At 47.5% G+C, this 27,295-nt stretch overlaps 1 protein-coding gene across 1 annotated transcript in view; it reads left to right on the forward strand.

Annotated features, from left to right (window-relative positions):
* Window positions 1-27,295, forward strand: part of parp8 (poly (ADP-ribose) polymerase family, member 8) — a 531,112-nt gene that overhangs the window by 391,939 nt on the left and 111,878 nt on the right. The window contains 3 exon segments of the mRNA XM_038790867.1: window positions 596-649; window positions 732-776; window positions 778-828. Of these exon segments, the coding sequence (XP_038646795.1) occupies window positions 596-649; window positions 732-776; window positions 778-828 (150 nt within the window).

Genomic DNA, 27,295 nt, shown 5'->3' on the forward strand with positions numbered 1-27,295 from the left:
GGAGTCATTTCCAGTCACATTGTACCCTGATAGTCCATGGCGGAATTACCCCTGTTTTCAGTAGATAAAAGTGCCATTGACCAAACAGGTGGTTCAGGTAGAGTTTTTAGGAATGCACCTGAGGTACACATAAACTTTTGCAGCAAATTATTCAAGGCACAATATTCACAGAGCATCACCTGAGTACAGTTATTTTGTTATGAATAGGACAGAAATTCAGCACAGTTGGTGACACCCAATGTCTCCATCATCATCCCACCCTATATCCCACCGAGGTAATATCCGCAATTGTGTCCTCCCAACTACATACTGAAGGGTTGGTGCTTTGGCTAATGTTGTCATGTATTGACGTGAACATGTTATAATATCAAACTTGCTGGTTCCAGAGGGATTTCAGTACCACGATCTGCCTGGCTATTCCAGGTAACTGCACGTCATTGAAAATAATGACACTGCTCCTTTAGTAATGATATGTAAGAAAGATTCATGGTATTCCCTTAATATCTTGAGGAAAGAAAGGTTGATAAATTAATGCCTGTCATTCTTGAGTGTTATAGGGCTAATGTTCTTCTTTGTCCTTCCTTTTTTCCATTAGTCTGGCTATAATGCGAGAACACTAGTGTCAAGGGAGCATGGGTTTCTCGTACAGGTAAGAATCTCATCAGCATCATTGCTTCAGCCATTGCCTGTCTCTTGCTTTTCAGAGTTTTATGTACCTTTATTTTGTGCAGACCATTGAGTATGCAGAGCAGAGGATACCAATCCTTAATGAGTACTAGCGTGGTGTGCGATGAGCCCCATGTCTTTCAGAATGGACCAATGCTCCGGGTGAGTAGAACCTTTACTCCTTAATTTTGAATATGCCTATGTTTGTGATGCAGAGTAATAAAAGTTCAGTACAAAATAACAACATATGACAACGTTTAGACAAATGTTAGGGTTGGAAATTTCAAAGGACCATTGGATCAGCACATGGTATGGGTGGGCTTCATGGACACATTGTAACCCTGATGCCAACAGAACAATTTCAAAGGGCCAATGGGGGGGGTTAAGGAATAGAGGAATGGGGTCAAGACCAATTCATGGCCATGTTACCTTTCAGAGGCCTGCAAAATGCAAATTTCAATTATTTTTCTGTTGAGCCCAAACAAATTGTGCATTTCAGTGCACGTTGCTGGGTTCACCAAAGAGCCCATGTAAATTCTGTTGAAGTTGACTTGGAAACAGTACTGTAGAGCCAACCATCACCGCCACAAACACTGGTCCTAAACTTGTGTCAGCCTTGCCGGAATTCTCCGGTCATCGTGATTCGGTTTTTGTGCCAGCAGCACACCCTTGCCAGATGGGTTTTGTGGCAGCATTGGCTGGTTACAATGGGAAGAGCGAATCCCGCTGCGAGTGGACGGAGCGCGGCCGAGAAGCACAAGGTTGGTGGGCCGGAAAATCCTGCCCCTTATTCCATCTCCATGGCCTTCCCAGGAGCAGCCGGCTCTAGTTGGTAAGGCAACAGGGACCTCCAACATGGCTGCTACATATCTCTGCTGCAGGAACCAGGCAGGCAGCTCCCACATTCTGAGGGCACTTGGCACTTACAATTTGACATCAAGCTTAACTACTGGCCAGTGGTGCCATTCACATTTGAAAATCTCACCATGAGCTCATGGTCAGAAGCTGGAATTCAAAAGAAAAGACCTGAATCCTGCCAGAACCATGCAGGCCAAGGCTGATCAAATTGAGGCCTCAACTTCTCTTTCCTGTCTGCCACTGCGATGAATGCAGAAATGTCAGATATACTGTCTGATAGGAACTTGGTGTAGTAATGGTGAAAAGCCTGGGATAGTGTGTGTATGACTGCTGCAGTAGAATCCTGGTTTGAAAGATTTTGGGAGTCAGAGGTGCAATTTGGCAATCGTAAAAGCCTTGGGCTAATGGACTTTCTTTGATTAAAGGGATTCCCTGTGGAGATAATTGCATATCAGCTTGGTAAAATGGTGCAATTATTGGGAGGAGCCAAGGAATCGGGCATTTGGCAGAAAAGTTGTTTAGTTGGGTTGTAGATTGAGATGTGAGCAGAAGTCAAGCATCTTCTCTCACTGCAGTTCAGTTAAGATCTGTCTGTAGACAGATTAACAGTTTCTTTCCAAGCAGTTGAGAATTGTGAGATTGGAAGGTGAGCTGAAACAAGCTGAGAAGTAGCTTCTGAAGAAATGCAGCCAGAGTTTCTGCCTAGTGCTGGCAGGATTCGGTCTTTCTTTTAACAGCATTGTGTAAAATATATTTCTTCCCAAAGTAGAATATACAGGCATCTCTGCACAGCAGGTATACCTGAGTGCTCACGTACGTGAAATGGGATTGAGAGCTGCAATTTATTTGTGGTTTGAGTGGAAATAAAGATAGCATGTAGGTTTATGGTGCCACTGTATTGATCAGCATTGTTTAAGGGGTAACTGTAAGACCATAAGCTAGGTGAATGAGAGGTAGGTTCCAGAAACATAGATATAGACAGAGTCAAAGATGCAAGACGATACTTTGAATACGAGCATTGCAGCTAATTAAGATCTTTACAGATCCAGAGAGAGGGGGTAATCACAGGTTAAAGTGGTGGGAATTGTCTCAAGCCAGGACCGTTGGTAGGCTTTTGCAAGCCACAAGCCAGATGGCTTGGGGGATGACTTAATCGCACATGAATCCAAAGGTCCCGGTTGCGTGCCGTATTGCATGTGTGCGAGCACTTGGCTGTAAGTTTCTGCTAGGCGATTCTGCGTTGTCGTGCGTCTTGAAACTGCCTTGGAGAACGCTTACCCGAAGATCAGAGGCTGAATGCCCTTGACTGCTGAAGTGTTCCCCGACTGGAAGGGAACATTCCTGCCTGCCGATTATCGCGCAGTGTCCGTTCATCCGTTGTCACAGCGTCTGCGTGGTCTCGCTAATGTACCATGCTTCGGGACATCCTTTCCTGCAGCATATGAGGTAGACAATGTTGGCCGAGTCACATGAGTTGCGTGGTTGTTTGAAGGCCAGTAGTGGGGGTGTGGGGATGACCTTGGCAAGATGTTCGTCGTCATCCATGACGTGTTGATGGCTGCGACGAAGATGTCATAGTTTCTCTGCTCCGGGGAAGTACTGGACGATGAAGGGTACTCTGTTGGTTGGGTCCCGTATTTGTCTTCTGAGGAGGTTGATGCGCTTTTTTGCTGTGGCGCGTTGGAACTGTCAATCAATGAGCCGAGCGCCATATCCCGTTCGTATCTTTCAGCGTCTGTCGATGTCTATTACACTCCTCCTCGTCTGAGTAGATCCCGTGTGTTCGGGAAGGCTTGTTATAGGGGATGACTTCTTTTATCTGTTTAGGGTGGAAGCTGGAGAAGTGGAGACATTGGAGCAGAATTAGGCCACTCGGCCCATCGAGTCTGTTCCACCATTCAATCATGGCTGTTTTTTTTCTCATCCCCATTCCTCCATGCCTTTTCCCATAACCCCTGATCCCCTTAAGAATCAAGAACCTATCTATCTCTGTCTTAAAGACATTCAGTGATTTGGCCTCCACAGCCATCTCCGCAAAGAGTTACACATATTCACCACCCTCTGGCTGAAGAAATTCCTCATAGAACATAGAACATAGAACGATACAGCGCAGTACAGGCCCTTCGGCCCACGATGTTGCACCGGACATGGGAAGTCAACAAACTTAAGGCCATCTAACCTACACTATGCCATTATCATCCATATGCTTATCCAATAAACTTTTAAATGCCCTCAATGTTGGCGAGGTCACTACTGTTGCAGGTAGGGCATTCCACGGCCTCACCACTCTTTGAGTAAAACACCTACCTCTGACGTCTGTCCTATATCTATTACCCCTCAATTTAAGGCTATGTCCCCTCGTGCTAGCCACCTCCATCCGCGGGAGAAGGCTCTCACTGTCCACCCTATCTAACCCTCTGATCATTTTGTATGCCTCTATTAAGTCACCTCTTAACCTTCTTCTCTCTAACGAGAACAACCTCAAGTCCATCAGCCTTTCCTCATAAGATTTTCCCTCCATACCAGGCAACATCCTGGTAAATCTCCTCTGCACCCGTTCCAAAGCTTCCACGTCCTTCCTATAATGAGGCGACCAGAACTGTACGCAATACTCCAAATGCGGCCGTACCAGAGTTTTGTACAGCTGCAACATGACCTCATGGCTCCGGAACTCAATCCCTCTACCAATAAAGGCCAACACACCATAGGCCTTCTTCACAACCCTATCAACCTGGGTGGCAACTTTCAGGGATCTATGTACATGGACACCGAGATCCCTCTGCTCATCCACACTGCCAAGAATTTTACCATTAGCCAAATATTCCGCATTCCTGTTTTTCTTTCCAAAGTGAATCACCTCACACTTCTCTACATTAAACTCCATTTGCCACCTCTCAGCCCAGCTCTGCAGCTTATCTATGTCCCTCTGTAACCTGCAACATCCTTCCACACTGTCTACTCCTCATCTCTTTTAAAAGATCACCCCTTTAGTCTGAGATTGTGTCCTCTGTTTCTAGTTTTTGCCAAAAGTGGAAACATCCTCTCCATGTCCAATCTATCCAAGCCTCGCAGTATCCTGTAAGTTTCAATAAGATCCCCCTCATCCTTCTGTACTCCAACGAGTACAGACCTAGAGTCCACAACCGTTCCTCAAACAATAAGCTCTTCAGATGTGTTAGTACAACTCAGCAGGGGTGGATTTACAATGAAACACATTGAACCCTGACACAGGTGCCCCAAAGACAGGGGGCACAATCTCTGATTGATGTCTATCACAGCCAATCAAGTAGAGTCACACCTGTTGAAAACCTGTCTACGACTGAAAAAAACAACCACCATTCTCTTTTTTATAAATTTAGAGTACCCAATTCATTTTTTCCAATTAAGGGGCAATTTAGCATGGCCAATTCACCTGCCCTGCACACCTTTGGGTTTTGAGGGCGAAACCCACACAGACATGGGGAGAATGTGCAAACTCCACACGGACAGTGACCCAGGGCTGGGATTCGAACCCGGGTCCCCAGCGCCAAAGGGCAGCCGTGCTAATCACTGTGCCACCGTGCTGCCCTCCAATCACCATTCTCAATCAAGTGCAGATGAGAGGCTGGGACTTATCGGACCCGCTGCTGCTCTCAGTTCCGCACAGGCGCTGTGGAGACATTCACCCATTCGGAATCCAATTGGTAAAGGCTGCTTGTGGCCAAGGCTCAGTGGAGGATGTCAATGTGGAATTGGAGCCTGATGGGAGTGCAGTGGCTTTTGGCGCCCAGCATTGGGAAGGTCGCACCCCCCCCCCGACCTTTTACCCTCTCCCCCCCCAACCTTCCAGTGACCCCTGGAACCCCCATCCTCGAATGGGCAAGGCTCCCCCCACGCTCAACCCCTGGCAGTGTAAATCTGGCACCTGGACACCTGGCATTGCCAGCCTGCCATCTTGGCCATGGACTGCCGGGATGCTCAGGCGGCACTGCCAGGGTGCTCGGCTAGAAGTGCCAAGATTCCCGGGTGCCAGGGACATTGCCATGGTACTATCTTGCACTTTCCATTACCACCTGAGGTCTCTAATGGTCTGTGAGACCCCCCCCCCCCCCCCCGAGGTTTTGTCATGCTTTGTTCATACTTGTAGAAGCTAGTACTAAATGCCACCCTGTCGAGGTCTTGCATTTGCGGTGGTTGATTCCCGGTCACAGGGTGTATAAATGATCCAAATGGCTGATTTAATATTAATTATCTGACCATGTCCAGCAAGGGGCGTGCTTCCGATCGTGCCAGTGGAGGGAGTTGGGTGACTCGCGATAGGCCCGGAATCGGAAACGGAGCCTGATTTTGGGTTTTTGCAGGATACACCCATTGGATACACATAGTGGCTGAATCGTGCCTATAAACATGAAAAATAAAGTTATTCACATATATAGTTCGAAAATGTTCTTGTATCCTTATCATAAATAAGTGAGTATATGCTCAACTGAAACCTAATTGTCTTAATGAAGGTACATCGTGAAAATAGCCTCAAATATGCATACATATATTTTTTCATTCATTTTACGGGATGAGGGTGTGCTGGTTAGACCAGCATTTTTATTTCCCAACCCCAGTTGCCGTTCAGGAGATGGGGTGAGCTGCCTTTTTGAACCACTGCAGTCCCTGAGGTGCAGGCACTCCCACAGAACTGTGATGAAGGGCATTCCAGGATTTTGACCCAGCAACAATGAAGGAACGGCAATATATTTCCAGTCAGGATGGTGAGTGGCTTGGAAGGGAACTTCCAGGTGGTGGTGTTCCCAGGTATCTGCTGCGCTAGTCCTTCCAGATGGTAGTGGTTGTGGGTTTGTTTAGGAGGTGCTGCGAAAGGAACTTTGATGAGTTCCAGCAATGCATCTTGTAGAATGTACACATGGTTGTCACTGTTTGTCAGTGGTTGAAGGAATGAATTTATGGAAGAGGTAGCAATCAAGCATGCTGCTTTGTCTTTGATGGTGTTAAACATTTTGAGTGTTGTTGAGCTGCACTCATCTGGCAAGTGGAGAGTATTCCATTATACTCCTGACTTGTGCCTTGTTGATGGTAGACAGGCTTTGGGGAGTGGGCGGTGAGTTAATTGTTGCAGGATTCCTAGCCTTTGACCTGCTCTGGCAGCCGTACTATTTATATGGCTAGTCCAGTTCAGTTTCTGGTGAATGGTAACCCTCAGAAGTTTGATACAGGATTATTCTTCACAAAGTATAAAACAATGCCAGATTGCATTTATAGCATTTATAGGTATCGGATAAAGCTGAAGTGAACAAAAAAGACACAATTGAATGCCAAAAAAAATTGGAAAAATAACAACTGTTCAGTTGCCATTTCCATGATAAAGCTTTACAAGTTCTGTTAGTGAACAGAAAATTTGCATGGGCCCGTTGAGGGATTTAGCATGGTGGTTAGGATTATGATATGGTGAAGGTAGATATATTTATTTTGTATTCATGTTCATCTTTAAGGTGATACAATGATAGATATAAATGTTTAGATATTGACTCCTTAAATGTAAACTCATCAATGGCCTTAGTTTGCTTTGAGGCACTGAAAATTGATCAGCTTGCTGGATCTGATACTTTCAATGCTGTAGAAAATTGGAGAAGTACTTTGTAAACCATTAATTTAGCTGACTAATAGTTCTTTTTGATCTGGACTAATTTGAATTGACTCAGAAAAAGCTTGATGCATGAATGCTTGCACACACGTGCCAGCCCTATTCATTGATATCTAGATAGAAACATAGGAACATTAGTCGGCCATTCAGCCCCTTGAGCTTGTTTTGCCATTATGGTTGATCTGTATCTTAACTCTATTTGCCCAGTTTTGTTCCATACCTTGTGAGCAAAGCTCTGTAATCCATGTTTTTAATAGGATTGAATTACATGATTGAACTGTTGCATAATGCAACTCTAGCTACGCTAAAGACTAATGATTCATGGTTCAAAATAAAAGGCAACTGGCACTAATATTTTTCACTTAAAAATGTAGTTTTACTGACGTTGGGAGGCTGAAATGATTAACACGTAAGAAAATAATGTAACAGAAGCTTGAGAAATTATATGATCGACACATTTTGTAAGAGCTTCTGCACCTCAAAATTTCACACTACACCAATGATAGTCGGGGAGAGAGCAAGTGTGAGAGTGCGGGGGGAAGTGAGTGTGACAGAAGGTGGGGAAGAGAGTGTGTGAGGAGGGCATGGATAGGAGAGTCTGTGAGGGGGTTGGGGTGAACAGGGAGTGTGTGAGAGGGGTCGAGGGAAAAGTGATTGTGTGAGGGGGTGGGCTTTCACATCCTGGGGTAGGGGGTGACCCTGAAAAAGAAGCTGAGCACAGAGCCCACTAACTGCAGCTAAATGACCTGCCAGGCCACGTCAGACAGCAGTAGCGAATTGGTTTGGGACTGGAGTCAAGTGTAAACCAGACCGCATAAGGCTGGCATCTTTCCTTCCTGAAAGACATTAGTAAAACAGTTGCGCTTTTGAAACAATATGGAAATCTCACAGGCACTTTCATTGCCTCAAGCATTATTTGTTTACAGATTTTCATGAACGGAATTTAAATTCTCAAACTGCTATTGTGGAATTTAAACTCACATTTGATTGATGGGAGAGAGGAGGTGTTAACGGTTTTAGCCTGCTTAAAAGTGGATATTTCCCCAGCCCAGATGAAATATATCTCAAACAGCTGTGGGAGGCAAGGGAGGAGATTGCAGGGGCTCTGATGCTAATTTTCAAATCTTCTCTGGTCACAGGAGAGGTGCCAGAGGACTGCTAATATGGTGCCATTATTCAAGATGGGAAGTAGGTATAAACAAGGAAATTACTAGCCAGTGAGGCTAACTTCAGTGTTAGGGAAACTACTGGAAAATATTCTGAGGGACAGAATTAATCTCCACTTGGGGAGGCAAGGATCAATTAAAGATACTCAGCATGGCTTTGTCAAAGGGAGATCATGCACGCAATCCTCCCAAAAAATCTCTAAGTTAATTTGTGGTGGTTTTTCAGGGAGTTTCCAGTTCCCTACCACTATTCAATGACAGTTAGTCACTTTTTTGGGCCTTGGGGAATTTCCCACCGGTTTAGCCCACACTTAGGACTGGGTTCTCCCACCCCACCCACCGCAAGAATGCCACGGGCGTGCTGCGTACAATGGAGAACTCCATTGATCTTGGCCGGGATTCTCCAGTAGCCAGGCGAATGCGGCCAGCGAATCCCACCCTTAGAATGTTTTATAGCACTGGGGAACTGAACTCAGAGATTGGGCCGCCATTTTGAAAGAGTACCCCGATCTCTAAGTGAGCAGGAGGTTTAGATGGGATGGGATTTCACCCAGAGCATGGTTGGAATCTGGAACTCGCTGCCTGAAAGGTTGGTAGAGGCAGGAACCCTCATAGCATTTAAGAAGCATTTAGATGATCATTTGAAATACCATTGCATACAAGTCTACAGGCCAATAGCTGGAAAATGGGATTAGAATGGATAGATGCTTGATGTCCGCCAAAGCCACGATGGGCCGAAATGCTGGAGCTCCAAAATGTACAGAGTCAGTTATCTCTGCAGAGGGTTGCTGAGTTCCTCTTTTTAATTGTCCTTTTAAAGAGGCTGTAAAGGGATTATTTGTCTTTGATGTGGATAGTGAATAAAACATTTTTTTATAATTGATTAAATACTTGAGGGGATTTAAAAGCCTTGAGTGTTGTGTCATGAAAGGGAGCATTTTAACTATCAATTATGTATGAGTGAGAATTGCAGATTTTTAGACTTTTTTTCTATCTCCACATGACTCCTGAGGTCTGCTCATAGTAGATACTGGGTGAGTGACTATGGAGGTGGCATGGATGTATGAGAAAGATTGGATAGTGCTGGTATGAGTGGCGTGGGAGTATAAGAGAGCATGGGGATGGGTGGGTAAGCGCATTCGCATGACGAGAGCTTGGGGAGTGGCTGGGGTGGTGAGAGTCTATCAGCCTTTTACACAACTTTGAAGTCCCAGAGAATCATTGTGGGCATTCTTACCAGCCTTCCTCGGCACCCTCTGATCCTGTGACGCCCAACAATCTGTTTCCATTGTCGACGGGCCCAACTCTATCCCATCTCGGCCTCCCCGGGGTAAAGATTGGGTGTAACAGAGACCTTTAAAACATGCCAGGACTGCTGAGTTGGAAAATATCTCAACAGCTCGAGCTACCCATCTCGGTGGAGAAAATCCAGCCCCATTTCAATAAAAAGCACAGATAGGCATTTCAAGATACTTCCCAGGACCAAGTCAAAAAAGATAATATTCTGAGAAGCAGGCAATGGTTTGGTCAAAGAGAATCTTAAGGGAACTAAAAGCATGAAGGGAGAGGATTTCAGAGACTAAAGGTGTAGCAGCCAATGGTCGAGGCACATAAAACTGGCAGTGGTGGGAAACTACAAAGAGTCACAGCCAGAGGAATGGAGAGTTGTAGGGCTGGTGAAGATGATGAGAATTTTAAATTTAAGGCTATGAGGCTCCAGGAGGCAGTGGGGACAAGGGTTGAATGACAAAAGGGATTTAGTGTGGGATAGAGTATGATCAGCAGTGTTTAGCAAAGGATGACGATGAGGGTAACAAAGCTTTGTGATGATTAAATCATAAATGAGAGCTTCAGTGCCGATGGGCTGAGGTCGGAAAGAAGAAGGCAATACTACTCCATAGAAAATCACTGTGTCTGTGTAACACAAGAGCACCTAGCACTGCAACTGCACTGTTGTTGGATCCTTTGAGGATACAGAAATTATTTCTAATGTAATAAATCATTCCAAGGGTCTTATTGGGATGATTATTTACAGCAATAAAAATGATATTTTTGGAGTCAGAAGCAAAATAAAGAGCATGATTTAAGTGCATGTCAGAATGAGTTGGAAATGTAAGCATTAAGATAAGGGAATTCTTGCAGCATATGGTGTGTTGTACTCCAGAGATCATAAACTTGCATAACTTTTCTCCGGGCACGACCACCTTAGTGGTGAGGAAGCAGTAACCCTTGATTAAATGAAGGTACTTGTGGTGAATGTAACTTAGTAATTCACACTGTATTTACCAATACCATTGTAAGCGCAGTAGTGTTATCCGGCCACTAGGGGAAGTAGCTCTGGGAATGCTCAGGAGTTTGTACAGGGCTCCACCCTTGGCTCCGCCCACGACTCCTCCCCCTGGTCTGCTGTATGAATACCCTTGTCCAGAGCCAGCCTGCAGTTCATCGCGAGTTCAACGGGTAACAGGTTGGCTCTGTAGTAAGTAGATTAAAACCACTGTTCATATCTTAAAGCACGTGTCTAGTGAATTGATGGTTCCATCAATTTAATCTACTTAAGAACAGTCAGGATCGATCATGGAATCAGTACTCAAGCCTGAACGCCTGGAACTCGACCCACAGGATGCAGAGGCAAAATAAATCTTCCCCACTGGCTGCGGTGCTTTAAGGCCTACCTGGCAGAAGCGAGCACAGCCGAAACAACAGGGGAACAGAAGTTAAGTCTACTGCACGCGAGGGTGAGCCACAGAATCTCTACGCAACTAAACTCGGCCGGTTCATATACTGCAGCGCTAGTGATACTCGATAAGATGTATGTAAGGCCCATTAACGAAGTTTACGCACGCCATGTGTTCACGACTCGCCGCCAGCGGCCGACAGAATCACTCGCCGAATTTTTAAGAGAGCTCAATAATCTTATCAAATGACTGTAACTATCAAGCGGTTACCGCGGCTGAACATAGAGAACTTGCTGTACGCGATGTTTTTGTAGCGGGCCTCAGGTCTAATTATGTGCGCCAACGATTGCTGGAAAAGGGGGCCCAAGACTTAGAAACAACTGCGGAAATTGCTACCACGATGGAGGTCTCCTTCCGCAGCCTCACCTCGTTCCCCGCGGACCCCGCGACCCAATCATGGGCCCCCGACCAGCGACTCCCCAGGCCTGTGCCACGCGGCCGCCCAGCCACCATGCTGCCCCAGCCAGCCACTATGCTGCTCCAGCCTGCCATTTCTGCGGCCAGAATCAGCACCCGCGGCAGCACTGCCCGGCCCGCAGCGCGACCTGCAGCAGCTGCGGGCGGAAAGGCCACTACGCGAGAGTGTGCCTCGCAAAAAGGGCCCCAGCTTCCAACTCCCCAGCGGCACGAAGTAATCGCTCCCCACACCCGCAGGCCCGCGGGGCCCGAAACACTGCGGCCTATGCCCCGACCCCGCCCCCTCCCGCCACGTGCGATCCATGGGGGCTGCCATCTTGGCAAACCTCCACCACGCGGCCGGCCACGTGCGACTCATGGGGGCCGCCACCTTGGATGCCATCTTCCTCGCCGCCCGCCACGTGCGATCCATGGGCCCGACCTGCATCTCCACGCTCGGACAACTCATCGGAAGAGTATGACCTCCCCGGGCACTCGTCACGCGGCCCGCAACTCGGCGCAGTCACCCTGGATCAATCACGCCCGAAGCAACTGCGAAATTCGATGGCAGAGGTCCAAATCAACGGGTACAACACACCATGCCTTTTCGACTCCGGGAGCACTGAAAGCTTCATACACCCAGACCTGGTAAGACGCTGTTCGCTTCCCATTTTCCACGTGCGGCAAACTATCTCGCTTGCTTCAGGCACCCATTCTGTCCAGATCCAGGGGCGCACCGCCGCGACACTCACAATCCGAGGCGCTAGCTACTCAAAATGTCAACTCTACGTTTTGCCCGACCTCTGCGCGGCACTGTTATTAGGCCTAGATTTTCAATGTAACCTTAAGAGCCTCACCCTCAGCTTCGGCGGGCCCCTGCCCCCACTCACTATCTGCAGCCTCGCTACGCTGCGAATCTGCCCCCCTCCTCTCTTCGCCAATCTCACAAAGGACTGTAAACCCATAGCCACTCGTAGCAGACGATACAGCCTGCAGGAAAGGGTATTTATCAGATCAGAGGTCCGAAGGCTTTTCAGTGAGGGGATTACAGAGGCCAGCAATAGTCCCTGGAGAGCTCAGGTGGTGGTCGTTAAGACCGGGAAAAAATTCCGCATGGTTGTCGACTACAGTCAGACCATAAATAGATTTACACTCCTTGACGTGTATCCCCTCCCCAGGATTGCAGACATGGTAAACCAGATCGCCCAGTATCGGCTCTTTTCCACGGTGGATCTGAAGTCTGCATACCACCAGCTCCCAATCCGCCCGGAGGACCGCCACAACACGGCATTCGAGGCCAATGGCCGCCTCTTCCATTTCCTCCGGGTCCCCTTCGGCGTCACTAACGGGGTTTCGGTGTTCCAACGAGCAATGGACCGAATGGTGGACCAGTACAGGCTGCGGGCCACGTTTCCGTACTTGGACAATGTCACCATCTGCGGCTATGACCAGCAGAACCACGACCCCAACCTCTACCGTTTTCTCCAGACGGCTCAGAAATTTATCCTCACTTATAACAGGGAGAAATGCGTTTTCCGCACAACCAGACTAGCCATCCTCAGCTATGTCGTGGAAAATGGAGTCCTGGGCCAGACCCGGACCGTATGCGACCCCTCTTAGAACTCCCCCTCCCTCATTGTCCCAAGGCCCTCAAACGGTGCTTGGGTTTCTTTTCCTACTACGCCCAATGGGTCCCTCAATATGCGGACAAAGCCCACCCAATCTTTAAGGCCACACGATTTCCCCTGTCAGCTGAGGCACGCCAGGCCTTCAACTGCATCAAGGAGGACATCGCCAAAGCGACCATGCGGGCGGTGGATGAATCCACTCCATTCCAGGTTGAGAGCGACGCCTCAGAGGTAGCTCTAGCAGCCACACTAAATCAGGCAGGGAGACCAGTCGCATTTTTCTCCCGTACCCTCTCCGCTTCAGAAATCTGACACTCCTCAGTCGAGAAAGAAGCACAAGCAATTGTGGAGGCTATTCGTTACTGGAGGCACTACCTCGCAGGTAGGAGGTTCACCCTCATCACCGACCAAAGATCGGTTGCCTTTATGTTTGATAACTCGCAAAGGGGCAAAATAAAAAATGATAAAATTCTTCGGTGGAGGATCAAACTCTCCACCTATAGCTACGATATTAAGTATCGACCCGGGAAGCTCAACGAGCCTCCGGATGCCCTATCCCGCGGGACATGCGCCAGCACGCAGATTGACCGACTGAAAGTCATCCACAACGACCTCTGCCACCCGGGGGTCACCCGGCTCGCCCACTATATCAGAGCCCGAAACCTGCCTTTCTCCAACGAGGAGGTAAAAGCGGTCACCAGGGACTGCCCGATCTGTGCGGAGTGCAAACCGCACTTCTATAGACCAGACAGGGCCCACCTGGTCAAGGCTTCTAGGCCCTTTGAACGCCTCGCGATTGATTTCAAAGGGCCACTCCCCCCAACTAACAAGAACGTTTACTTTCTAAACGTCGTAGATGAGTTCTCCCGTTTCCCATTTGCTATCCCGTGCCCCGACATGACCTCCCACACAGTCATTAGGGCCCTGCATAGCATCTTCACCCTGTTTGGTTTCCCCAGCTACGTGCACAGCGACCGGGGTTCGTCCTTCATGAGCGACGAGCTGCATCAGTACCTGCTCGACAAGGGCATTGCCTCGAGCAGGACTACCAGCTACAACCCCAGGGGGAACAGGCAGGTGGAGAGGGAGAAAGTGACGGTCTGGAAAACCGTCCTACTGACCCTCCGGTCTAGAAAGCTCCAAGTCTCCCAGTGGCAGGAAGTCCTCCCAGATGCGCTCCACGCTATTAGGTCCCTCTTATGCACAGCGACCAATCAGACCCCTCATGAGAGGCTCTTCATTTTTTCCAGGGGCACTACCACGGGGGTCTCACATCCGGCATGGCTGAGGACACCGGGCCCGGTACTCGTGAGGAAACACGTCAGGGCACACAAAACCGACCCCCTTGTTGAGAAGGTGCGCCTGCTCCACTCCAACCCCCAGTACGCCTTCGTCGAGTTCTCTGACGGCCGTCATGACACAGTATCCCTCCGGGATCTGGCACCCACAGGATCCAGCGCCCCCTCTACCCCCACAGAAGGACCCCTCATGCTACACCCCATGCTGCCGCCCCCTCGTGCTCCTGAGCCCACGAGCTCGCTCCACCAGTTCCGTGCACCCGTGCCGGCCAGCCCCCAGCGCCCCCAGTCCCCGGTCGAACCAGAAGAGTATAAAGCTCGGACACAACCCTCCCTGGAGTCCGCTATCGTACCCCAGCACACAACACCATTCAGCCACCGCAAGAGGCTACAACCCTGGTGCTCCACAGATCACAGCGGACAGTTCGACCACCGGACAGACTTACTTTGTAGACCACCACCCCCGCCGGACTTGATTATTTTACAGGGGGTGAATGTGGTGAATGTAACTTAGTAATTCACACTGTATTTACCAATACCATTGTAAGCGCAGTAGCGTTATCCGACCACTATGGGGAGTAGCTCTGGGAATGCTCAGGAGTTTGTACAGGGCTCCACCCTTGGCTCTGCCCACGACTCCTCCCCCTGGTCTGCTGTATGAATATCCTTGTCCAGAGCCAGCCTGCAGAGTACAATGGGTAACAGGCTGGCTCTGTAGTAAGTAGATGAAAACCACTGTTCATATCTTAAAGCACGTGTCTAGTGAATTGATGGTTCCATCAGTACTGACTGCAGGTGCATGAACGGTGACAGAAATGCAGTCACTGCTGTCCGCATTGAGCGAATGCCAGTTGTTGCTGTGTGCCAATAATAAACTTGATTTCATGCCAACACACGGCAGAAAAGAGCATCTGTAACCAGCGATGAGCCGCAATCAGCTGATGCCTGATCTAAAGAGTTAGTTCAGAACTCACTTTCACTTCCATTTGGAGTGACATCTGTTGACTAGTGACTATGCTTCTGGTTCACTGAGCTGATAAAGTTCTGCGAATGTGCCGATGTCGAAGAATATTATTATGAACAAGGAAAGTGGAGTGTTCATATTTCATCAATTGCTGAATACCTCCCTCCTTTGGCTTTGAAGTCCCTTGGTACAGCTCTTCTAATTCTCCTTTCCCAAAGTACCTCCATTGACCAGCATGAGGTGTCACTGACTGCAGAACTCAGCAAACGATTATGGGCTGGATTCTCCGTCGGCGGGATCCTCCGCTTCGCTGACAGTGCATTCACGCCCCTGGAATTCCCGACTACATGGGGGTGCCCACAATGTGAAGGCTCATTGGCCAGTTGCCGGACGGGGGATCCCGCTGCCGGCAGGGGTGCATCACCCCACAAAACGGGTGGAGCGAACAGAGAATCCTGCCCATTTCCTTTAGCCAATACCTCTGCTTTTCTCACAACTGGAATTCTGTGATTCTCTCCCGACATTTCATGTAACTTTAGATGGAAGAAATTGTGACAATACGGAAATGAAATAAATCATAAACTCTGGATTTTTGCAACAATGGAGAGGTTCTCTATTATGGCCAAAATGGCGCGAGTGTCCAGAAAATGAAAGTCCAACTCCTGAGCACCGCGGGCTGAATTCTCCTATTTTGGGGCTGTGTCCGGAGGATCCGTGGCATTTTATGTGGGAAACCACCATCCACTGACCGATGAGGGGCTAACGTGTCACGTGAAATGCACGACCTTCCCGATATAAACACCTGGAGAGCTGCTGGGTCCATGGCCGTGCAGCGGTCACGCCGTACAACATGGAGTGTGGACCTGACCTGCCAGATAGTGCCCCCCTGGACACCCCATCACCACCCCCGGGCCACCTCCACCAGTCCCCGCAGCCCTCGCCAAAGTCCCGGCCAGCAGCATAGCTCCCGCTCGACATTTGGTGGCGCTGGACACAGTCCGCAGCCGCCTCGCCGGGTTTCCGATTGCTGAGACCACAAGTCCCCCCGTGCGGTCGGGAACGCAGCCGATCGGGGGTGGAGCATCGGGGAAGGACCTTTGGGTAACGTCCTGAGGCCAGTCCAAATTAATGCAGCATGCTCCTCAAAGAGGAGCCATTTTGGAGGGGCGGAGGGTCCGAAAACAGGGGCTGCCCCTCATTCGGTCTTGAAAAGGGATTCTCCATCTGATCGGTGATTATGAAATCAACATCAGGGAACAGAGAATCCCGCCCTGTATTTCCAATTTACGCAGGGGCGGGAATTAGGTGCGCTTTGTGTTTCATGACTGCACGTTTCACAAATGCAGCTGAGCACTTTTGTCTGCCCAGGAATGTGAAACCCAAAGTGTGCAGACCAGGTAAGAGCAGGTCTCAGTTTTGCGCATTTATTTGGCCAGCCAGGTATCCCTTTGAGAGGTGAGGTATCCCTTTAAATATGGTGCTGTAACACCTTTGGAGGAGGTCAGGGGCTCTTTGTGGGTGGTAAGGTACATTTAGGATTGTTAGAACTTGGTATAAATGTGAATAAATTCATTAACTGTTAAGTTTATTGGAACTGTCAACACACTTGTCAAAATCAACTCTAAAATGCTACTGCCAAGAGGAACTATCAAAATCACCTGTCAAAAGGAGCTGTCAATATATATAAAAGCCCTGCTCTTTAAATCTTGTTAAAGATTCTGGGGAACATTTTTTCCAAAAAATAATTACTTGCTATTTCACTGACTGCTAAGATAAACCTGAGGTCTTCTCTCACTGGGTTACTGCTGCATGACTGATTTATAATCATACATTATCACAGTTGGGTGCCTGCCATTTCACAGTTTGACAGCTATAGACTCTTTGTAATGGAGCTATGAAGTCTAATGATTTGTGTTATAGGAACTGTGTACTGGATTGGCATTTTGTTGTTATAAGGCTTTATGTAGTTGAAGAAATTAAAATGTAGTAAGGGGGTTTTTATGAATGAGTTTTTTTGAGCTATGAATTCTAATACTTGTTGTTATAGGAAGTGTGTATTGGATTATAATTTTGTTGTTATAAGGCTTTGTGTTGTTGAAGGAATTAAAATGTAGTAATGGGGTTTTTATGAATAAGTTTTTTTTCCAATATGGTGAAGTTTGCAATAAATACTTAGAACTTTATTTTATCTCATCTTTGCATGGGTCCTGATGTTCACCTCAGTGTTTGAAAGGGCAAAGGGTGGTGTGTAGGGGACTTTGGTCAGCACTAGGTTGACACAGGGACTGTAGAGTGGCATAGCATTGGGTAAATGCATAGGTTAGCATGGAGAGTATGAGGAGCGATGGCAGGTGGGTGCAGGGGCAGAGGTTGATATGGACTGTATGAGGGGTTATTGGGTGGGGACAGAGCATGAGGTGCCATGTGTTGGCATGAATCAAACATTGGTAGTGTGTGAGGGATGCAAAGTTTGAGGTCTGAGAGCTGTGCAGGTGGTTTATTTATTTATTTTTAAAATTTGAACACAGTGCTGGAGCCCCGAGGCAGACCATCTCCCCAGCCCCCCTCCACACACCTGGCATTATCCTCATTATTTCTGGGGTTGCCTACACTGGCACAATGGTTAGCACTGCTGCCTCACAGCGCCAGGAACGTGGGTTCAAATCCGAGCGTGACTGTCTGTGTGGAGTTTGCACATTCTCCCCATGACTGTATGGGTTTCCTCCCACAGTCCAAAGATATGCAGGTTAGGTGGATTGGCCATGCTAAAATTGCCCCGAAAATTGTCCATAAATGTTAGGTAGGGATAGGGTGGAGGCATGGGCCAATGTAAGGTCCTCTTTCTGAGGATCGGTGCAGACTTGATGGGCCAAATGGCCTCCTTATGCACTTTAGGAATTCTATAATTCTATGAATTCCAAGATGGAATGGGGTTGGGCATCAAGAGGATAAATAATTATCACTTTTACATGACTACAAGACCCATTTGATTCACATTATGATGCAGATGGGCTTTGAGAGTGGAACAGACCATTGAAAAGGCCGCAGTATCAGCTTACATGGTTTTCTAAAGATATCCCTGAACCTGAACCTCACAGACAGATCAATCTGCAAGCAATCTGGAATACAGAAAGAGAGTTTCAGCATATAAATAGATGCAACAAGTCTATATGGTTCACTACACACAATATCGGTGAGAATTTGCACGGATTGAAGAGACCAATTTCGTGAGAACATAAATAAGGCTGGAAGATTCGCCTAGCTTTGACTAGAGGGAGGAATTTCCACGGTGACCCTCACTGTGAAAGTCCATTCGGTATTTAGAGGTTTTCCTGCTGGAAAAGGAAAAAGGAAGCAATTAATCAGGAGCCAAGATTAGCTTTAGGTTGGTTCCTAGAGAATAAAGTGTCCACTTACTGCACAGAGCAAAGTATAACTTTAGAAGTTATTTAGAAGTTAAGTGGAAAACCTTTCTACAGTTTAGCGTATAAGTAGCCTTCCAAAAAAATTTAATGATGGGCGAAATTCTCTGCCTCGTGCCGTGGTGCCGATCTTTTTCCGATGGTCCGGCTCCCCGCTGGCGACAGGATCAAGGTTCATGCCCCATGCCACTTAGCGGGCCGAGATCCATATTCTCCGGTCCTCTGGGAATCACATGGGCGAGAATCACCACAGGTCTTAACAAGCGTGGCCCTGACAGGGTGGACCTCACGATGGGCCAAGGGGGTAAACCATTAAGGGAGTTGCCACAAAATCTTTCCAAGGGCCACACCCACCCCTCCCCCCACAATGCAAGACCTACCCACCCCACCCACACCAGAACCCCCCCCCTTTTCCCCCTGAACAGAGAGCCCCTAAATAAGAAAGCCCCCTAGGATCCCATAAATAAAGAGACCCCCCCCCACAGAGATGCCCTAAATATAGAAACCCTCTAAATAAAGAGACCACTCACAGAGAACAACGAAATAAGGAGACTCATCGATAGTGACATCCTAAATAAAGAGGCTCCCATAGAGACCCCAAAACAAAGAGCACCCCCCAAAAGAAATTCTCGAGAAGAGAGAACGCTGCCAGGAAGCCCCCCAGAAAAGGGACTCCTGCCAGGAAGCCCCCCAGAGGAGAGACCCCTGTCAGAAAGCCCCACCCCTCCCCCAGAGGAGACACCCCGGTCAGAAAGCCCCACCCTCCCCCAGAAGAGAGACCGCGGTCAGAAAGCCCCACCCCTCCCCCAGAAGAGAGACCGCGGTCAGAAAGCCCTCACCCCTCCCCCAGATTAGAAACCCCGGGCAGAAAGCCCCACCCCTCCTCCAGAGGAGAGACCCTGGTCAGAAAGCCCCACCCCTCCCCCAGTGGAGAGACCCCGGTCAGAAAGCCCCACCCCCCCCCCAGTGGAGAGACCCCTGTCAGAAAGCCCCACCCCTCCCCCAGAGGAGAGACCCCTGTCAGAAAGCCCCACCCCTCCCCCAGTAGAGAGACCCCTGTCAGAAAGCCCCACCCCTCCCCCAGTGGAGAGACCTCGGTCAGAAAGCCCTACCCCTCCCCCAGAGGAGAGACCCCTGTCAGAAAGCCCCACCCGTCCCCCAGAAGAGAGACACCTGTCTGGAAGCTAGAGAGCGGTCCAGACAGAGGCAGGGATAAAGAAGTTACTGCTTTAACACTCACCTGAGAAATACAACTGCTGGCTCAGACGTCGTAAGCATCACCTGTCAATTCCTAGAAAGGGAAAAACAGTCAACTGTGTTGAAAGCACCTCAAAACTTTGAGCCGCAAACCATTCATTAATTTCTCCTTTTACTAGGTTGTGATTGACGGCTTCCACATACACAGCTGTCAGCATTCATCTCCCTTCATAGTTGAGTAACTCTGCAGTGCTCTAACTATAATGTTTATAAACATCAAGCCTTGATTGGCAGCTCCTGATCCACATCAAACAGAACAAAATGTTTTCCAATCACCTCCCTTCATTCTGGACTGTTTTTAAATTGCGGTCAGCTGAGAATTGACAGCACTTAACTCTATTTGATGTGGTCCAGGAGCTGTGAATCAAAGCTTGATGTTTATAAACATTGCAATTGAGCACTTTAGAGAAACTCAACCACGAAGCGAGATGAAGAGAAGAATGCTGACATCTATGAGTGTGTAAAAGAAAAATGAATGAATGACTTGCTGTTCAAAGATCTGAGGGAGTTTAAATGTAGCTGACACAAGAATTTATAGGTGGTGCTTCCTGTGTCTGAATCAGCCCAGGTGGGAGTTAAAGCAGTAATCTGTTTCAAGGCCTCAGTCTGGACTGCTCTCTAGCTTCCAGTCAGCTGTCTCTCTTCTAGGGGGTTTCCTGACCAGGGTCTCTTTTCTAAGGGGTTTCCTCACAAGGGTCTCTCTTCTGGGGGGGCCTCCTAAAAGGAGTTATTTTTCTGGGGGGGCGGTGGTCTGTGGGGATGTCTACTTATTTATGCGGTCTCTGTCGGGGGTCTCTTCATTTAGGGCTTCTCTGTGGGGTTTCTCTTTATTGAGGGGATCTCTGTGTAGGAGCGGCGGATCGGGCTATCCGTAGTGCATGGGGGAGGCAGAAAATCCAGGAATGGGGGTCTGAATTATGCTGGGAGGCTGCATTACGATACAGGGGAGGGTGGGTGCAGCTAGCCGTGCAACCTCGCTCTTGGGGCACCCATTCAAATTGGTGGCCCGATAGCAGGATTCCCCAGGGAATCTCACACAATGCCCGCCATACACAAATTTGCAAGGCAAAGGATTGGGAATTACTCACTCATTGGGACCGCACATCAGGTGCAATTCAGTTCTTTGGGCGGAATTCTCTGCCTCACAATGCCACAAACGTGATCGGGGGGAGAATTGGGCATCCGGCCAAAATCGTGGTTCGCGCCCACGCTGATTCGAGCAACATGCTCCAGTCCCACTCTAGTGTTGATAACAAGATTTATGCCCCATGCCGGCAGTGGTATGCAAAACCAACATTTGTACGCATTTAAATGTGATTAACGGGTTGGACACAGTATGCTCGGCCCTTCCACGATGCTCCGCTCCTTTCAGGCGGAGGTCTCACAGGTGTGAATTACTACATGTATTTATAAATGTGAACTGGGCGCCATGGAGGTGGAGGGGCAGTGTGTGGCTAAAAAGCACTGATGACCCATTGAAAACTATCAGGCTTGCTGGGCGATGGCTGCCTCGGCTGGGGACAGTAGCATCTAGTGACTTGGTGCCACGTCCGTGGACTTGGGATACCCCCTCGGGATTGGGGTGGCCTGGCTCAGACTGCGTTTGCTGCAGTCTGGTTTTTTTTAAATTTAGAATACCCAATTCTTATTTTTTTCCAATTAAGCTGCAATTTAGCGTGGCCAATTTACCTACCCAGCTCATCTTTTTGGATTGTGGGGATGAGACTCACACAGACACGGGGAGAATGTGCAAACTCCACACGGACAGTGACTCAGGGCTAGGATCAAGCCCGGGTCCTCGGCGCCGTGAGGCAGCAGTGCTAACCACTGCGCCACCATGTCGCCCATGCAGCCTGTTTTTAAATGTGCCCCTTTTGTGTTACTTAAAGACTTCTGGCTACGCACACTGCTGAGTGCTGCCTCTGCTCTTTAAATGCTCAGAAGGCCTGTAATCACCTGGGAGCCCACCCAGGCCACCCTCTGGACACCCTCATGCCCCAACTGTATCATCAAGGGCCATGCTCAATCTGGAGCCCACCAAGTGTTGCCACTCCTCAGAAGCGCTGCCCCATTGTAGAAGAAGCAGGGGATCAGCAGAGCTCACCCTACCAGAGGTTACCTGCACCGTGGCCTGCGGAACCCTCCTTAGTTCTCCACCTCTCTCAGGACTGGAGCCTCACCAGTGACCCTCATCCCTCCAGATCATGAGCTGTATCCTCTAGGTGAGACTGGCAGCACTTATTGCTTCTGCCACAACCTCCCAGGCAGTGTTCAGAAGGGCAGGCTTGAGACTATAGGCCACACAGGAGAAGAGGGTGTCCTTCCACTCCTCACTGGCACGGAGCTCTGGGTCCACCTTGGACTCCCAACCTGGGGAGCAGGTTATCTCTGAGTCGTCCTGGTGGCTGCAGTGAGTGAGTGCTAAATGGAGCACTTAAAAACAGTTCCAACTGCCTGCCCTTTGGCACTATCTCCAGCCCAGCTGTTAGAACGTCCACTTCACTGGGAATTGCTCAAATTCACATCAGCAGAGTGCTAACGCAGTAGCATGTCCTGAATTGCTCCACAATAGGCACCCAGAAGGGAACAAGAACCATATGCAATTCAACCTGTCGTCAACACTTAGTTTCCCAAATGGACAATATTTTTTGTTTGTTTGTTACAGTAAAAGTCTTAAAACATGAAATCTTGTCATGTGATCCTGCCAGGTGGTCGCGGAAATTCAGAGATCATTTTGAAAGTAATTTGTCTCAATGGGGATTGTAACAAGACTGACTCACTAAATTACTAACCTTTAACTCATAGTTGGGTATGTCATAGAGTCGTAGAGCGCAGAAAAGGCCTTTTGGTCTATCGAGTCTGCATTGATAATAACTACTCCTAATCTTGGGCTGACCCCACTTACTGGCACTTGTCCTATATCCTGTTATAATATACACCAGGATATCATGGTGCAGACACACACTGATGGACACACACAGGGACCAATCAACATGTACAAACACCGCAGCCAATCACCAGTTAGAATACACACACTATAAAGGCAGTGGGCACCACGGTTCCCGTTCCTTCTGGGTGTTGCCTCTGAGTGTAACAAGAACTCATCCAGCCCAGCAGACTTACAACACGTGCTGAGAGAATCAACTGGTTCGGACAAGGATTAGGTCTCTAGTTTAAGTTAGCATCATTTAGACCCACAGTCATCGTGTGTTAGTGAGTTAGAAGTAGTTAATAAAATTGAGTTGAACCTTCATCAGTGTTGGAAGTGTCTGTTCATCACTCAAGTCTGCACTACCAACACTTCATATCCTTGAATGTGAATGTCAATGTGATGGTTTCAAGTGCTCATACAAGTGCTTTGTAAAGGTTGTGAGGTTTACAGCCTCCACTACCTTCCCAGGCAGTGCATTCCAGATTCTCACCGCCCTCTGAGTGAATTTTTCTTCTCCTTGGAATCTCCTGCCCCTCACCCTAAAACTATGCCCCCTTGTGACTGACCCCTCAACCAAGGGGAACAGCTGCTTCCTATTTACCCTGCCCAAACCCCTCATACTCTTATACACATTAATCATATCGCCCCTCAGTATTCTCTGCTCTAAAGCAAACAATCCAAGCCTATCCAATCTCTCCTTCTAGCTCAGATGCTCCATCCCAGGCAACATCCTGGTGAATCTCCTCTGAAAATTGATAAATCTCCGGGCCCAGATGGGCTACATCCTAGAGTTCTAAAGGAGATAGCTGAAGAAATAGTGGAGGCGTTAGTTATTATCTTTCAAAAGTCACTGGAATCAGGGAAAGTCCCAGAGGATTGGAAAATCACTGTTGTAACCCCCCTGTTCAAGAAGGGAACAAGAAAAAGATGGAAAATTATAGGCCAATTAGCCTAACCTCGGTTGTTGGCAAAATTCTAGAATCCATCGTTAAGGATGAGATTTCTAAATTCTTGGAAGTGCAGGGTCGGATTAGGACAAGTCAGCATGGATTTAGTAAGGGGAGGTCGTGCCTGACAACCTGTTAGAGTTCTTTGAAGAGATAACAAATAGGTTAGACCAAGGAGAGCCAATGGATGTTATCTATCTTGACTTCCAAAAGGCCTTTGACAAGGTGCCTCACGGGAGACTGCTGAGTAAAATAAGGGCCCATGGTATTCGAGGCAAGGTACTAACATGGATTGACGATTGGCTGTCAGACAGAAGGCAGAGAGTTGGGATAAAAGGTTCTTTTTCGGAATGGCAACCAGTGACAAGAGGTGTCCCGTAGGGTTCAGTGTTGGGGCCACAGCTGTTCTCTTTATATATTAACGATCTAGATGACGGGACTGGGGGCATTCTGGCCAAGTTTGCCGATGATACAAAGATAGGTGGAGGGGCAGGTAGTATTGAGGAGGTGGGGAGGCTGCAGAAAGATTTAGACAGTTTAGGAGAATGGTCCAAGAAGTGGCTGATGAAATTCAACGTGGGCAAGTGCGAGGTCTTGCACTTTGGAAAAAAGAATAGAGGCATGGACTATTTTCTAAACGGTGACAAAATTCATAATGCTAAAGTGCAAAGGGACTTGGGAGTCCTAGTCCAGGATTCTCTAAAGGTAAACCTGCAGGTTGAGTCCGTAATTAAGAAAGCAAATGTAATGTTGTCATTTATCTCAAGAGGCTTGGAATATAAAAGCAGGGATGTACTTCTGAGGCTTTATAAAGCACTAGTTAGGCCCCATTTAGAATACTGTGAGCAATTTTGGGCCCCACACCTCAGGAAGGACATACTGGCACTGGAGCGGGTCCAGCGGAGATTCACACGGATGATCCCAGGAATGGTAGGACTAACATACGATGAACGTCTGAGGATCGTGGGATTATATTCATTGGAGTTTAGGAGGTTGAGGGGAGATCTAATAGAAACTTACAAGATAATGAATGGCTTGGATCGGATGGACGTAGGGAAGTTGTTTCCATTAGCAGGGGAGACTGGGACGCGGGGGCACAGCCTTAGAATAAAAGGGAGTCACTTTAGAACAGAGATGAGGAGAAATTTCTTCAGCCAGAGAGTGGTAGGTCTGTGGAATTCATTGCCACAGAGGGTTGTGGAGGCCGGGACGTTGAGTGTCTTTAAGACAGAAATTGATAAATTCTTGATTTCTCGAGGAATTAAGGGCTATGGGGAGAGAGCGGGTAAATGGAGTTGAAATCAATCATGATTGAATGGTGGAGTGGACTCGATGGGCCGAATGGCCTTACTTCCGCTCCTATGTCTTATGGTCTTATGGTATTCCTCCAGCGCAATTATGACCTTCCTATATTGAGGGGAACAGAACTACACACAGTACTCCAGCTGTGGCCTAACCAACGTTCTGTACAGGTCCAACATAACCTCCTTGCTCTTATATTCTATGCCATATCTGATAAGGCAAGTGTCTCATTTGCCTTCTTAACTACCCTGTTCACCTGCCCTGTCCTCAGGGATGTGTGAACAAGTGCCCCAAGATCCATCTGTTCCTCTGAGCTTCCTAGTGTCCTGCCATTCGTTACCAACTCCCATGCCCTGTTTCTTCTTCGAAAGTGCATCCATCACCTTGCTCTTATCAGAGTTAAATGTACCTGCCACTACTCTGCCCATCTGACCAACCCATCTATATCTTGCTGTAACCTACCACCCTCTTCTTCATTGTTAACTACCCTACCAATCTTGGGTCATCTGTAAACTTACTTATCATTCCCCCACATTCTTGTAAATATAATTTATATTTATATAATATATATATATATATGTGTATATATATATATATAGAAATATATATATATATAGAAAGAATAAATTTACATACATATATATATATATATATATAACAAACAATAAGGGACTCAACACTGATCCCTGTGATAAGCCACTGGACTCAGGCCTCCAGCTACTCAAACAGCATTCTACCACCACCCTTGTGTCCCATTTCAGTTACAGATCCATCTCAACAAGTCTCCCTGAATTCCTGTGCTTCAACCTTCTCAATTAGTCTCCCACATGGGACCATGTCAAAGACTTTGCTGAAATCCATGTAAACTATATCAACTGCAGTTCCTTCACCCACACACTTGGGCATTTCATCAAAAAATTCTATCAAATTTGTGAGGCACGACCTTCCTCCGACAAAACCATGCTGACTATCCCTTCTCAATCCATGCCTTTCCAAGTGGAAATTAATTCTCTCCTTCATTATTTTCTCCAATAGTTTCCCTACTACTGACCTGAGACTCACCGGTCTGTAATTCCCTGGCTTATCTCTACCACCCTTCTTAAAAAGTAGAACAACATTAGCTGTTCTCCAGTCCTCTGGCACATCCCTTGTGGCTCACTGAAGATGAGGCTTTTGTTTATATGCAAATTAGCCAATAAGGGAAAGCAATAATTTCAGAAGCTTGAATGCTTTTATTTTAATTTCAGAGAGAAAGAATGAAATGATTAAATTTACATATTGAGATGGTCATATCTGTAAATTAAAACCTGTTCTTTAATCATTAATGGATTTGAGGCCCTTACCATTTAATTGACAAAGCATTTCTAAATTTATCAGCATGTTAATAGATGCATAAAATCGCACAGTTGGTCCTCAGCCAATCTTGACTTATAATTGTTCAGCATCAGATAGAAATATAAAACAGTTAAGTGGAAGATGACATAAATCTTCGCTTTCTCCAGGAACAGATGAGTAGTGATCAGGAAATATGCTGCTTCCTCCGGTTCAATTACAAAAGCTCTGTCTGCTGGGAAAGCAACAGTTTGCACATTAGTTCCTGTCTCAGTGCATTCTAGTCCCACTTAGAGACACATTTTAAATTCAAGCTTGCTCTGAATTGTGTAGCTGATGCTATACAAAGTGTCCAGCATGAATAAAAAAGAACAACATGCATTTATATCATGCCTTTCAGAACCTCAGGATGTCACAAAGCATTTGTAACCAGTGAAGTACTTTGAAGAGTAATCACTGTTGCAGTGTAAGATTAACCGAAAGTTATTCAGTCCAGTCACACACTGGAGCAGAAACTCATCTTGTCCTTGATCCATGCCTGGCCTGTGAATGTCTGATATAACCAGCCTCACAGGATCAAGGAAAACTATCACAACAAACAAGAAATTGCTGCCTGAACTCTGAGTAATCATTCCTGGATAGATCATCGTCACTCAAATTAAATGTGATCAGGCACCAGAGGCTAATAGGTCTGATTTTCACCCGACCTGTCTGCTTGAAACATGGTGCGCTGGTGGTTAAATTATTGATAGCTGCC

The sequence above is a fragment of the Scyliorhinus canicula genome, chromosome 3 (genome assembly GCF_902713615.1).
Source record: "Scyliorhinus canicula chromosome 3, sScyCan1.1, whole genome shotgun sequence".
In the NCBI taxonomy this organism is placed as follows: Eukaryota; Metazoa; Chordata; class Chondrichthyes; order Carcharhiniformes; family Scyliorhinidae; genus Scyliorhinus; species Scyliorhinus canicula.